The sequence below is a fragment of the Falco cherrug genome, chromosome 19 (assembly GCF_023634085.1).
Source record: "Falco cherrug isolate bFalChe1 chromosome 19, bFalChe1.pri, whole genome shotgun sequence".
Classification (NCBI taxonomy): Eukaryota; Metazoa; Chordata; class Aves; order Falconiformes; family Falconidae; genus Falco; species Falco cherrug.
In genome coordinates, this window is record NC_073715.1 from 6,380,630 (window position 1) to 6,395,105 (window position 14,476).

The window sequence follows — 14,476 nt, forward strand, 5'->3', positions numbered from 1 at the left end:
TTTCATACTAAAGGAGTTCAAACATCTGTTTTTCAGGAGAAGGGGAGGAAAATGTCTTCGTACAGCTTCCCTTGTAGGGTTTTTCAGTAGCCGTGCCTGACAAAGAGAGCTCAGAGCTCTGCCGAGCGCGCAGAGGAACACCCGCAGTGGGTAGCACGGCCTGTAGCTGGCAGAGGAGCTTTGTTTATTCATGAACCAGCTTGCAATGGCTGGCACCACGTCTCCACTCTGCTTCATTCTCTCACACAAGGGTGGGACAGCAGAGTGGCATTCCAGACCTCTGCAGGCTCTCCGCAGGCTGGCTTGCTCCTGCAACCAGAGCGGCAGAGCCATCTGTGATCCCCATGAGCTAAAACCACGTTGTTTTCCTTGGGAAACTTCAAGAAATGGTTGCTGTCGCCCGGGAGCTCAGCTCCATGCTTGTCCTGCTGCGGGACTGCAGCCCCTGCTCGTGCACAACAGCAAAACAGTGACAGGGAGGCAGGAAAACTCACCCCGGCCAGCTTGGCCTCTCACTGCCACCCCAGCAAAGCATGCCAAGAGCTTAGACGAAAGAGGTACAAGCCAAAAATCCCTTTCCACTAAATAATTAGCCTACATCAAAGTTAGGTTTAGCCTCGGTGAAACCACACCGTGTTGGGGCTGGTTAAGGCGCTGAATTTATCATGTTTCAAAAACAAACGTCAAACTTGGGCACGTATTAAAATACAGCATGTGCTGTACAAAGGGCACTGTATGGCCGACTTCTGCATCAGCACGTGCCCCAGCAGGTGTGTCGGGGAGGTGGAAAAAAGCAAGAAGCATCTTGGAAGATTATGAAATCGAACTTCAGAGAAGCAATTAAGCCAAATTCCCACGAGCCAAGACTAATTGCAGCAAAACACACTGTTAATATCAGCTCTAAAGAGGGAGAACAAACCCGATCACACCAACATCAACCAGCGGCTTGGAGAGGAACCTCTGTGGATACTGGCACCTCCATGGGCTATAAATTAGGAAATGCTGGTGTCCTCCAACACATGAGCTCGCCATGGCCCTTGCAGCTTCCCTGCCCCCGTGTGCATCGCTTGGTGGAGGGCTGAGGCCACGGACGCAGGGCAGCGGGCCTCAAACACCTGCTCCAGCCACCACCAGAGCAAGGCTGTGCACAGGTCGAGCCTTAAGTCCTCACAGCTGGGCAAAGCAATTTGAAGAAGTGAAGGAGCAGCAGAATTACAGGATTTGCTGAGGACTTGAAGCGACATGATGGAGAAATTCATCAGCCAGACAAAAAGATGTGACAAATATTATGATGTGAAGGCTGATTAAAACCTCAGTTTTATATTCAAAAGGAAGCAAGGCTATAAATGTACTTTTATTTTAGTCTCTATAGACAGCTTCCTACACACTTCTACACCAAACAGAAACCATTTCTAGCTCCCCAGGGAAACCCAGCCCCCTGGCCTGTTTCTCTGCTCAGCCTACACCACTCAGCATTCACCTGCTGTATTACAAGTTCCTTGAAACCAGAATGGAGAAACTATATTACTTCAAAAGGGTAGAGAAAAAATTAATAAAGTTATAGGAAGCAACAGGTCCCCAGTCCTGAAGGTGTGTTACAATGCATTTTGGGAGGAAATATTTTATTGTAGCTGGGTGCTAAATGACTAAGGAAAGAGCAGTTTTGGAAGTCTGGCCTCAATTCTCAGTGCTAGGAATGTAAAAAGGCAAAAAAAAAAAGAAAGGCACCAAGAAATTCAGAAGGGTAAATAAAACCAAGCAGAATGCAAAAAAGCATCACATGTGATGCAGCAAAAAATTAGTCCAAAACAAAATCCAATCCAGAGATCCTCTGCTAACACATGCTGCGAAAAACAACACATGCACCACAAGGCCTGCCAGAAGCTGAGTGTATTTTACTTAGCCATTTTTTAAAAGTTTCCACCACAAAAAGGCGGTGACTGGCTCTGGGTGAGGACATGTCCTAGTCACCCTGATCCCCACTGCACGCCCTCAGAAGAGCTCCAGTTCCTCCTGGCTGCTTCATCATGTGAGACCGGTGGACCCTACAAGCAGGCCCCTGCGTGCTCAAGGAGGATGGAAGGAGGATTTGGTTTCTTCCCCCCAACCATCCTCTCACATCCATCCACTCATGCTTCCTCTCTCAGACTTCCCCATCTTTCAAAACAGGTAAGGGAAATTTCCTGCCTGTCCCGCACCACGTACACAAACCCCCTTTTAGCCATCCTGAGAATGTCCTCTGCAGTCAGCATCTCTTCCAGTCAGGCTCCGAGGGGTTTCAGAAGAGATGGAAATAAAGACATTAATGAGAAGTTTGATTTTTTTTTTAAGCCACATCCTTCTATTTTTGTCACCTTCCTACACAGCATATCTACACAATCACCACCAGATCACAGTCGTGCCACACAGATTGTACAGCATTTCCAAGTTAACTCAGACTAGCAACTGTCCCATCAACCAGCTTAAAAAAAGTAGTGACACTTGCAACGTACCCAGGTGGGCTGAGTGTCTAACAGTGGGACTCAGCAAGTCTCAACAGCGAGTTCATTTTCGCCTGACACCTTCGTAAATCACACAGAGGGAAAACATAAAAATAAAAATCAAGAGTACTAGAAACATACAGTAGGAAATGCTGGAGAAGACCAGAAAATAAGAAACCTCGGGAAAACAAAAATAGGAGCAAGAGTAAGTAGAAATTAACGTTAGAAATATCTCTCAACATGGAAAAAGTTAAGGTACTTAACTTACTTAAAGTTAAGAGAAAGACAAATTGCAAGTGGGCGCTTTAACATACTCAAAGTTTGTGTAAAGCTTTTCCTTCTTTAAATCAGAGCAGGGAGCAAGGAGGGAAAGTCCCCATCTCCAACACTCTGATGCAAAACACATTCAACTCCAAGCTATTCTGTATCAGAAAGATATTGACAAATTGGAAGGCATTCAGGAAAATATAGTTAAGCAGCCGAAGGGATTGATTTACAAGGAAAGATTAAAATAACTAGATGCCTAGTTTGGCTAAGCAGTAAGTTGGACATGGTATGTTTGGTTTTTTTACCATTAGTTGACAGGCAGGTGTCAAAAAGGAGAGGAACTGTTTAACATACTACAGTTAGGTATAACCAAAAGATTGGCATGCAATTAAGGAAGTTCATGGCTGTATTAAAGTTCTCAAAGCAGTGAGGTCTATCGGATACTAAAATAGTCTTCCACTTCTCAATTCTCAACCAACTTCTAGGATCAGAAACACTCTTCTGAGAAAAAGACCATCCCAGCTGCAGGTAATCATTACAAACCTCGCAGGTCGATGGCTGACTAGCTGCTTCCACCAGCGGAACCCACACCTTTTTTGTTTGTTTGTTTTTAACACTAAGAGCAAACAAGCACTCCAGCACCCTCCAGCCTGAAAAGTGATTACAGCTGGCAACAGTAATTACCCCACTCAAGTCACAGAAGGTGAATATGATCTCTCAATTTAAGGAAACAAGGAGCAAGAATGTTAACCCTATTCATTTTCCAAATGGGATTCTGGCTGTTCAATCCACCTCCCACAAACTTCTCCACATTCAAACACTGAAGTTATTCTTAGACTCTGCTGAGAAAACCCCAATCCAAAAAAACTGTCCAACAAAGCCCGTGGTTGAGAACTGCTGCTGAATTCCTCTCCAGAAATGACTGCATTTCAGTCACAACTATTTTTAAAGCCATTTGCAAAGAACTAGACAACCCCTTCAGACCATGCCTGGTGGAAGAAAGCCCAACGAGCACTGCAGTGAAGCAAAATAAATTGTAAAGTCCACTGAAGTGTTAGCAACACTTTTATGTTGTACTCCTAGGTGTTAAGTGGAAATGTTGTCTTTAGAGGGACCTGAGCAGAGAAAGAAGGGATAACTTCATGAAGAAACAACATAATGATGGGACCTGGCAAAGAAGAGCCAGCAAAGAGGCAGAGAGGGCAAAATAGCAAAAGCTGAGCAGAACAAGGAGGTTTTGTTGTCACACACATTTCGTCTCACACCTGAACCAGCCGATCTCTTTTCCTTAGTAAGGCTGAGGGACTCCATACCAGCACTCCTGGCAGTAGGAACAAAACAACTTTGAGACGTGACCCAGGCTCTGCTCACAAAGTTGGAGCTACTGAAAGGCAACGGATTTCACAGCGCCAGCAGGGAAGATGAGCAAGTGCACAGTGAAACCTCACCACTTTGAGAGCTCAAACTTCTGAGAGTGTGTCAAAGTGCCCCAGTGAAAATTAACCACTGTTTCAGACTTCAGAAGAAACTACTTCATTCTCTAACCCCTGCTGTTCGCAGGTCGCAGGTCCTCCTTCGTGCAGTGCTGTGGGAGTCACTGATGCCCCTGCGACTGCGTGGGGCTGACAGTCCCCCACCTCCCAACACTCTGCAGACCCGAGTCCGTACCCCAGCCCACACCCTGCTCCCCATCACACCCCCACAGGCACCTACAACCTCTCCACATCCTTTCTACATCAGTTTGCCCCTGGGACCCCACACACACGTAGGCCTGCGTCCTCCCCAGCTGCCCCAGAAGAGCCACAAGCCACCACACTGAGCCCAAACCCCGCTTCACCCAGGAGGGCTGAATCCCAGTCAGAGGGGCTCCCCCAGCACCTGCACCTCAGGGGGTCCCCGCAGGGTCCCCCCCCAGGCCCCTCTAATACTCGAGATTCCCCCAGGACCTGCACACCAAAGGGCCTCCCATACCTACAACCTCCACAGACATGTCCCCCCTCCAATTTACTCCCTCATCTTCCAAAGCTCCCCCACCCCCCGTGCCCTCGTGCCCACAGTGCCTCAAGACTCCCCAGCACCTCTCCAGGGTCCACCGTCGCCCCCAAATCCAACCGCCAGACCACTGTCCCTTTAAAGCCCCCCATAACTACAACCCCCTCAAGCCCCCCCACCCATCAGCACCCCCCTGTGTGCAGTCCCTGAAGCCCCCTCACCCTCCCCAGGATCTCCCGAGAGTCCCCAGCCCAGAGGCCCCCTCCAGCCCCCCAGCCCCGTGGCCCCCCCGTACTCCTGACGCCCCGCATCGCGCAGACCTCCCCACGCCTCCGCCCCCAGCCCCCCAAGCCCCTCAATTTCCCCGGGATTCCCCCCACCCCGGGGCCCCCCTGGCCTCCGGGCTCCCCCCCTCAGGCACCGCCCGGGCCCCTCGCTGCCTCCAGCAGCCCCGCCCACCTAAGGAGGGGCTTGCGCCATCGCGGCGCCCCCTAAGCCACCATTGGCCACGGCTCCCGCCACTCCGGACTTGACAGCGCGCCGATTGGCCGGAGGGCGCTATCAATCAGCGATGAGGCGGCGCAGGGGAGAGCGGCTGCTTCACGAAAACTCGGGGAGAGTTGTGGGGGCAGGGGCCGGCCGGGGCCCCCCGCAGACCCCCCGGCCGCCGCCCCGCCACCTCCCTCGCCGCCGCCGCCCCGGGGCCGCCCCGCGCCCCGCCGCGCCCGAGAGCCGCCGGTTACCTGAGGGAGGGCCGGGCCGCGCCGCTCCGCGCCGCCGCCGGGGCCTCGCGCTGGCTGCCTCTCGCGCTGGGGCTCCCGCCTCCCCTCCACGAGCCCCCCCTCGCGCCCCATGCGCAAGGCTCTCGCGAGACCCGAAGGAGGGTATAACGGCGCCGGGGCCAATGGGGGGGCTCCGGGGGCGGGGCCTCGCCTCGGAGGGGCGTGGTTAATCACGCCTCCTCGGGTGGGTTCAGCGAGAGGGAGGCCTCCGGCGGGCCAGAGGGACCGCCCACGGGGCCCTCCATCCTGCGGGGACAGCGAGGCGGGTACACCTCGATACCGGGACACCAGCAGCCAGACACACCACAGCCCCCGGCTCCGGGGCTGCCAGGCGGCCGGTCCCCGCTAAGGTGTCCCCAGGTGGGGGGACATCCTTAGGCAAGGGATGGATGGAGGTGACAGCCCAGGCTGCGGCCCCGAGGGCTCCCAGCTGCCCCCGGGGACCGACGATGTGCACGATGTGCACAGGTGGCTGAGGGCTCAGGGTGGCAAAGGGGCTCAGCCCCTGCCACCTGGTGTCCCCTCCAGGGACACTGCCACCTCCCCAGAGTAACCCCAGCAGGGAGGAAAGTGAGCCCAGGGCAGCATCGTCCCCTGCTCCACAGTGCCAGCCACAGGCAAGTGACACAGGACAGGGCGACCAAGGAGACACAAGGAGCCGAGACCCCGATACCAAACCGTCTTTATTCCCTGCCCGCCCATGGCGGGGGGCCGGGGCTCTCTCCTGCCCCCCTGCTGGCATTCATGGCTTGGGGGGGGGGAGGGGGGACGGGCACAGTGGGGTGCTGGCTCCATCACCATCACTGTCAGTGGCTCCATCACATGGCAAAGAGGATGAGGAAGGCCACCATGAGGCAGAAGAGCCCCATGGCCTCAGAGAGGGCAAAGCCCAAGATGGCGTAGGAGAAAAGCTGCTGTTTAAGTGAGGGGTTCCTGCGAGGAGAGGACAGGCCTGTCAGCAGGGGCACAGCTGGCAGCCAGCACCCCATTCCAACCCCTCCGGTGCCCCTGCTGACCTGGCATAGCCAATGATGAGGCTGCCGAAGACGGTACCGATGCCAGCGCCGGAGCCAGCTACCCCCACAGTGGCAGCACCGGCGCCGATGAACTTGGCAGCGGTGTCAATGTCTCGGTGGGCCGTACTCGTCTGGATGGCTCGGTGGGCGCCCAGATGCGCCTGGGCGACGGGAGGGTGGGCAAGGGCTAGGGAGGGATTAAGACTACCGCAGCCCTGCCTAGAGCCTGTCTCCCCCCATCAAGCCCCCTACATCCTCTCAGGGCATCGCTTCCCCACACCCCTCCCACGGCCAGTGCTCAGCACCCCCCAGCATCCCCCAATCCAAGCTGGGCGCATTACCTTCTCTGTCCGGGCCTCGGGGCTGCTCAGCATGGAGGCAGAGAGGGGCTGGGACAGCACCCGTGAGCTCCTCACCTGGAAGGCACAGCCACCCTCAGATTTGGGTGGGATACCCCACCCCCCGTGATCACCCAGGGCAGTGAAATTCCAGCCAGGGGCTCCCTGAGGCCACCTCCGGTACCTCCCAAACATGCCCAGCTGCCTGGGGTGCCCTGTGAATTGGCAGCACCCAGAGGGAAAAGCCTGTCCTGGCACCCACTGCTAAAGAGAAGCTCCCAGGCACCCCATGGCCTTGCCATTGGCACCCCATGGCCACAGGCATCAATGTACAGCTCCAGCGTGCCACCAGGGCCAGCACCCAGCCAAAGGCACTTTACTCCCAGCACGTGGGTAATTAGTAACCATTAAGGGATGGCAAATGATCATTAACCAGAGCAGCTCATCGCTCCAGGCTTTGCTCACCTTCGTTGTGGCCCAAGGTGGCTCTAAACCTGCAAAAAGTGTCCCCAAACCTCTCCCCCTGTCTCTGAGGGGGTCACATGCTTTCCCTCCGCGCCCCATGTCCCACAGAAGGGATGTTGAGGTTGAAGGAGGGGTCTGTCACTACTCACTAGTGCAGGAGTGGAGACGAACTTTGCACAGGCGTACATGGCGAGGGACGGAGGGGCACACACACAGGACTCAGCTGGAAGAGACACACAGACACGAGGGTGTAAGGAGCCACAGCCTGTGTGATCCAGCCTCACGGATAGGGGATGGCTCCCAGGACAAGCAGGAGACTTGGGGATACACAGGAGGTCTGAGCCATGCGGGAATGGTGGGGCAGGACATGTTTTTGTCACCGAGGTGACAGCTCCTGGCTGAGTGTCACCATGGGACTCAGGAATTTGGGGTCCTAGGGTTGCGCCACTGCAATTCCCGGGGGGGTGTCACCCACCCGGGAGGCGATAGGAGCTCAGGAGGTCCCTGGTGCCCACCAGGCAGGGCAGGCCCTGGGGATGCCGCCTCGGCCCTGCAGACAGAGAATGGTGCAGCTGGAGGCGGCTGCTGGAGGACCATGGGGGGGTCACGGCCTGGGGACCCTCAGCCCTGGCAGGGGACGTGGGAGCTGCAGAGGACGGAACATGGCGGGGGGGCAACCCAGTGTGGAGGGAGATCACCTCAAAGGCAGCGGGAGGGAACGTCCCCCCGAACAACGGCGGGTCACCCGCAAAACACACTGAGGGGCTGCCCCAGCGCCAACCGGCTCCGGGGGGCGGGAGGGGCGCCCGTCCCTGCCCCACCCGAGTGAGGGGTCTCTACTCGCCCTCCCCCACCCCAAGATCTCCCTCGCCCTCCCCCGCCCTGAGGGGGTGTCGCACCCCCTCCCCTTGCCCCCCGCCAGGGGCTGCCCCCCCGCCGCGGCCCGCCGCCCTCACCTGCCGTACCGGCGGCGGGCAGGTCGCGGAGGTAGCGAGTGCGCAGGCGCGCCCGGAAGTGCGGCCCGGAAGCACCACCGAGAGGCAAGGGGGGGCCGCCGCCCAGAGCGCCCCATGCCCCGCGGCGCCGCCTGCGGGCCGGGAGGTGGCGGGGCCGGGGGCTGCGCGCCCCCTGCGGGCGGCGGGGCTCAGCGCCGCGGGGCGGGGCCGGGCGGGGAGGGCGGGGCCGGGCGGGGGCGGGGTCCGCGCCCCACGCCCCCTGGCGGCCAAGCGGAGCGCTGCGGGCGCAGTTGGGGGGGCACACGCAGACGTGGGGGGTGCATATGTGTGTGCACGTGTGTGTGCGCGTGGCTGCACCTGTGTGCGCATGTCTATGGTGCATGCACACGTGTACGTGTATGTACACATCTACATGCGTGACACGTGTGCGCTCCCAGGTCTGTGTACATGTGTGTGTGCAGGAGCATGTGCATCACCAGGGTCCATGTGCTTACACATGCATGTTTGCACATGCGTGTGCAAGGAGCATGCTTGTGTGTGAGGCTGGGGGGCACCATGTCAACCCTGCAGGCAGGGGGGCAGGGACACCCCAGGGTGCTGGGGGACAGCGCCACCACAGGGTGCTGGGGACCACTCAGGCTGCGGGGGGACAGCATCACCCCAGGGCACAGTGGGACTCTGTGCCACCCCAGGGTGTTGGGGGGTCCCCAGTGTGCAGGGGGACAGCATCACCCCAGGGTGCTGGGGACCCTCCAGAGTGCATGGGGATATTGTGCCACCTCAGGGTGCAGGGCCCCCCAGGGTGCTGGGGACCTCCCAGGGTGCAGGGGGACAGTGTCGTCCTAGGGTGTTGGGGGACAGTGCCACCCCAGGGTGCTGGAGGGTCCCCAGGGTGCAGGGGGACACTGTGCCACCCCAAGGTGCAGGGACACAGCGTCACCCCAGGGTGCAGGGCCACCCCAGGGGGGCTGCGGGGCTGCACGGGCTGTCAGGCAGCCATATTTATAGGCAGCCCTAATGCGGGAAGCCATAAAGGCAGAGAGAGCCGCTATTAATTAAATCATTGTTATAATTAACTTTCATTAAAGGAAAATCAATAACAAGGAGCCAGGATTGAAAGGGGGCCATCCATCACCCTGCCCCGCCGTGTGGGGGGAGTGAGGGGGCTGCAAGTGTGGGAGGGGTGCATGTGCATGGGGCTGCGCGTGCACAGGTGTGTGAGTGCATGTGTGTGCACGTGTGCGTGCACAGGGGTGTGAGGCATGGGGGTGTGCATGGGGGTGTGCACAGGGGGTTTGCAGAGAGATACATGTGTGTGCACAAGGGTGTGAGTGCGTGAGTGTGTGCATGGGGGTGTGCACGGGGGTGTGAGTGCATGTGTGTGCACGGGGGTGCGCACAAGGGTGCTGCACAGGGCTACATGTGTGTGCACATGGGTGGGGGGAGTGCACATGCTGTGTGTGCACACAGGGGTGTGCATGCGTGTGTGCACATGGGGACGTGCGTGTGTGTGTGAATGGCGAGGTGCACATGGGGGGTTGCATGTGTGTGCATGAGTGTGTGCGTGCGTGCCCAGCGCACAGGTGTCTGCACATGGATGCGAGCGGTGTGTGTGCATGGATGCGTGTGCACATGGCAGGGGTGCATGTGCATGCACATGTGTGTGTGTGCACCAGGGGGGTGTGCGCGTGTGGTTGCACACTAGGGTTGCACGCGTGTCTGTGCACGTGTGTGTGTGCGCGTGCACGGGGGGGGATTGCACAGGGACACGTGTGCGCGTGCAAGACGCATGCCCCCAGCCGCCCCCACCGAAAGCCCGGGCCTCCTGCGCCCCAAGGCGGGGGGGGGCTCCGCGCATCCCTCCCACCCCCGCCCCCACCTCCCCTGCACCCCCACCCCCGCGGGGAGCCCCCTGCCCCCTCCTCCGCCCGTCTTTGCCCGCCTTTCCTCCCCCCTCTGCTTTTTTTTTTTTCCTCCTTTTCCTTTTTTTTTTTTTTTTTTTTTTTTTTTATTCCCTGATTTAAACCACGGCTCCATTTGCTGCCACTGACCTTAACGGCTTAAATTAAAAAGCAATGTTCTGTGCGCGCCTCCAAAGCCGCCGAGCCGGGAGGGTGGGCCCCCCAACCCCCCAACCCCCCCCCCCCGCTTTTCCACCCTCCCGCCCCCCCCGCGGGCTCTGATGGGTTTAATATCCCCGTAATGGCTTTGACCTTGCGATTAATAGCGGGATTTGCGAAGCCGCCGCGGCGTGACGGCGGCCGCCCTGCGGGGTGGGGGTCCCAATTTTTTTGGGGGGAGGATGGGGTAGTTCTGGGTGGGGAAACTGAGGCACAAGCCGTGGTGGGGAATTCCCCACGGAATGGTGGGAACTGAGGGGGTGCTGTAAATTGGGGGGGGGGGGGCGATGGGGGGCTGGAGGGGTATTGGGGTGCGGGAGGGTTTTGGGGTGTTGCAAAGCGGGGGGAGGCGGGACACGCGTGTGGCTGGACATGCGTGTGCTTCTACGCGCGTGGGGGGGTGTGCATGGCTGTGGGGGGTCTCTGGGGTGTGGGTGGCTGCCGTGGGGTGCCCCCTCCCCACGTGGTGGGGGCCGGGGTGGCACATGGGGGGCTCACGGGTACGTAAAGGGAGTACGGGGGGCTGGTGGGGGCGGATGCCCCCGGGGGTGTTACCGGGGGGGGGGTCCGGGGGGTGTGTGCGGCTGCCCCGCTCGGGGCCCGGCCCCGGCGCTGGCGCAGTCGCCGCCCGCGCTGCATCCTAATGAGGCGGCGGCGGGAGCGGGAGCGGGGACGGGGCTAGGGACAGCGACGGGGACAGGGATGGGAATGGGGACGGGGATGGGGATGGGGACGGAGACGGAGACGGGGATGGGGATGGGGACGGAGACGGAGACGGGGACGGGGACGGGGACGGGGATGGGGACCGGGACGGGGATGGGGATGGGGATGGGGATGGGGATGGGGACGGGGACGGGGATGGGGATGGGGATGGGGACGGGGACGGGGATGGGGACCGGGACGGGGATGGGGATGGGGACAGGGACGGGGACAGGGACGGGGACGGGGACGAGGACGGGGACGGGGACGGGGATGGGGATGGGGATGGGGATGGGGATGGGGATGGGGACGGGGATGGGGACGGGGATGAGGATGAAGACAGGGACACAGACAGGATTGGGGACAAGGACAGGGACAGGGACAGGATTGGGGACAGGGATGGGGAAGGGGACAGGGACAGGATTGGGGACAAGGACAGGGACGCAGATGTGGATAGGGACAGGGACAGGGATGGGGCTAGGGCCAAGGCCAGGGATGGTGTCAGGGGTAGGATGATGGGGACAGGGACAGGGATGGCGCCTGGCTGCCTTCCACTGCCTCCCTGCTCTGACAGAGCCCCCGAGGGGCTGGGGGACTTTGGGGGGACTGGGGGATCCCCCCTGCACCAGGGTTCTGGTGCCAAACAGCGGAGGGACAGTCACACACACCTGGCACAACCGCTCAAGTGTGAGCACAGGCACCACCTGGCCCTGCCACACCCGCACAGCTGGATCGGGGGTCACCATTACACCCACAGCTGGATCAGGGGCTCACCACCACATCCACAGCTGGATCCTGGGGGTCACCGTTACATCCACAGCTTGGTCAGGGGATCCCCGGCACATCCACAGCTGGATCCCAGGCATCACTGCCCCCAGCTCCCACCTCCCCTCGCCGGCTGGCCTGGCCCAGGGGGTCGGGGCAGGGGTGGGGGGCTGCCGGGGGGCAGCTGCCGTTTTGCCGTGGGAGGGTAGAGGGCAGTGGCGGTCCAGCCATGCCGTGCCCGGGCCCATTTCTGGACAGTGGGTGCACCGGACAGTGGGTGACACTGGGCTGCAGGTGACACTATGTGTGTGTGGGGGTGTGATCCTGCACCCAGCCCGGCCCTGCTTTCCCTGGATTTGGGTGGCACCCAGGCAGGGGGACCAGCCGGTGTCCCCAGGGTGGCATCCGGACAGAGGGACACAGCATACATGGAGCTGGGCGGATGCTGTGCAGGAGCGGAGCAGGAGTGCTCACCCCACAGCACCCACCAAAGCACCCAAGACCCCCACCCTCTGCCAGCAGGGAAGCACCCAAGGGTGCTCACCACCGCCCTCCACATCTCCCAACTCCTGCCTCCTCCGTGGTGCTGGGGGGCACTTCCCCACCCACACGTCCACCATGGGGCACGACCAGCTCTGCGCTGGAATGGGGACCCCAGGGTGGCAGCCAGGACCCTTGGGTGCCACAGCCACATGAGGAGGGTGCTGCGGGTGTGGGGAAGTGCTGGCAGCCGCACGGTGCCACCACACACCTACGCGTGAAATACGGCCCCATAAATCCATGCCCTGTTGTGTCTTATTGCTTAATTAGTACATGAAACGACATGATTCAGAAGAGCCCAAATGGGATGGCGTCATGGGAGGCATTAAAATGGAGGGGAATTAGCAGCTGGCGAGCCAGGCGGGGAGAAAAAACTAGGGGGGTGGTGTCTTTTGGGGGGGGTCGTGGTTTTTTTGATCTCCCTGGTGGTGCTGGTGAAGGGTTGAGATGCGCCCAATTTATCCACCAGGATTTGGGGTGCCCACTAAGTCACCTTGCCAAAACACCCTTAATCCCCCCACCGTATGCCCAAGCCATCCCCATCCCCTCCCATCCCGGGAGCAGGGGTGCTGCAGAGCCCTTTTGGGGTGGGATGGGGCTAAAATGGGTCCCCTCCACACACAATCCAATGGGAAGGGGGTACACAGCCACCCCCCAGTACCTCCAGATGCTGCCACACTCCGCTCTGGCTCCCGGCCTGCCTCAACAGGGTATTTTCTTTTTTTTTTTTTTTTTTTTTTTTACAGGGTTTTTTATGACAAACTTTACTTTATGTTTGACATTTAAAAGCTGATCAGATCTTCCCTCCAGGACAGCAGGAAATGGAGATATTTATTGGGGTCTCAGCGATGCTGGGAGAGCTGCGAGATTTACTCCGACAGCGCGGCAGGATTATAGATATCGTCTGTCCAGCCAGGACGCCGGTGCCGCGGGATGCGCCACAGGCGGAGGACAGCGATTTACTGGGGGCTTGGGGCTTGTTTTAGTCCCCCTGAGAAGGGTTGTCAGGAAGGCGGCGAGAACCTGGCTGACCCAGTGGGGATTCTCTGGTGGCAGGTGTGAGGCTCTGCTTGGGATGACCGTGCCACCTTGCAGAGGGGTTCTGCTGTCTGAAGACCAGAGGTTTGGCTTTTTGGTGTCACCCTGCAGTTCCTCTCTGCCCTCCAGACTCCTGCCTGCTGCTTTCTGCTTCCCTGCTTGCCCCCTGGCTCTCCAGCATCTCCTACTTGGGGAATGCCCTGGGCTGGGGACAGCATCTAGGACCTGGGGACATGTCCAGGGTCAGGGCTGATCTCTTGCACTTGAGGACATGACATGAGGACCATGTCTTCAACCTGGGGATGGTCCCTCAGGCTGGGGACTGTGTCTCAGACCTGGGGTTGGTGTCTTGTGATGGTGTCTTGGAGCTGGGGACACATCTTGGGCCAAGGGACAATGCCTCAGACCTGGGGACAGTGTTTTGGGAGAATCCTGGCCTGGAGGATGGTGTCTCTGGTAAGGGACAATGTCTTGGACCTGAGGACACATCTTGGCTTGAGGGATGGGGTCTTGGGTCAAACGATGGGGTCTTGAACCTGGGAATGATATGTGGGGACAAGGGACAGTGTCTTGGGTTGGGGGACAGTGTCCTGGACCTGCAAAGAGTGACCTGGGACAGTGTCTTGGACCTGGAGTCATGTCTAGGGTCAAGTGACAGTGTCTTGGACCGGGGCATGGTGTCTCAGACCTGGGGACATGCCTTGGGTGAAGGACATCTCAGAACAGGGACAATACCTCACATCTGGGGACACACTGGGGCCCTCCAGCACTTTGGGGACATGTTTGAGGACACAACGTCTCGCAGCTGGGGACACCAGCAGGATTTGCAGTGATGGGGCGGGCGGGGGAGACGGACCTGCCATGCGTTTCTCCTCTGGCACCGTCACGCTCCACCTCTCCAGCAGCCACCAATATATCACGCTCCCCTCCTCGTGCCAGGGCAGCTTTCAAGAGCCCGCCTCGTAAAAAGACACAAATAAAACATTATCGCTGCCTTTTCGTGCCCGCGCTGCTGTTT

The 14,476-nt window shown here is 59.1% G+C and overlaps 2 protein-coding genes across 10 annotated transcripts in view; both read right to left on the reverse strand.

Annotated features, from left to right (window-relative positions):
* The window catches only part of LOC102056311 (cyclic AMP-dependent transcription factor ATF-7), a 69,730-nt gene extending 64,111 nt beyond the window's left edge, over positions 1-5,619 (reverse strand). For 4 of the 8 annotated variants that reach the window (XM_055696904.1, XM_055696906.1, XM_055696903.1 and 1 more), the window contains exon 1: positions 5,483-5,589. The gene's annotated coding sequence lies outside the window, so the exon portion shown is untranslated. Of the gene's footprint in view, positions 1-5,482 lie in introns of all 8 variants that reach the window. The other 4 variants (XM_055696908.1, XM_055696902.1, XM_055696907.1 and 1 more) reach the window with 3 other exon arrangements.
* Positions 5,620-6,186: 567 nt separating this feature from the next.
* On the reverse strand, positions 6,187-8,385 carry ATP5MC2 (ATP synthase membrane subunit c locus 2). Of its 2 annotated transcripts, none has more exons than XM_055697268.1 (5): positions 8,297-8,385; positions 7,490-7,563; positions 6,879-6,953; positions 6,538-6,698; positions 6,187-6,454 (listed from the first exon to the last, which is right to left on the reverse strand). In XM_055697268.1, exons 2-5 carry the CDS (start codon positions 7,526-7,528, stop codon positions 6,340-6,342), a joined length of 390 nt encoding a protein of 129 aa, XP_055553243.1. In that variant the 5' UTR covers positions 7,529-7,563; positions 8,297-8,385; the 3' UTR covers positions 6,187-6,339. The 2 variants fall into 2 exon arrangements, with proteins under 2 accessions (XP_055553243.1, XP_055553244.1); XM_055697269.1 differs by having other exon boundaries at positions 8,306-8,360.
* Between the last annotated feature and the right edge of the window lie 6,091 nt (positions 8,386-14,476).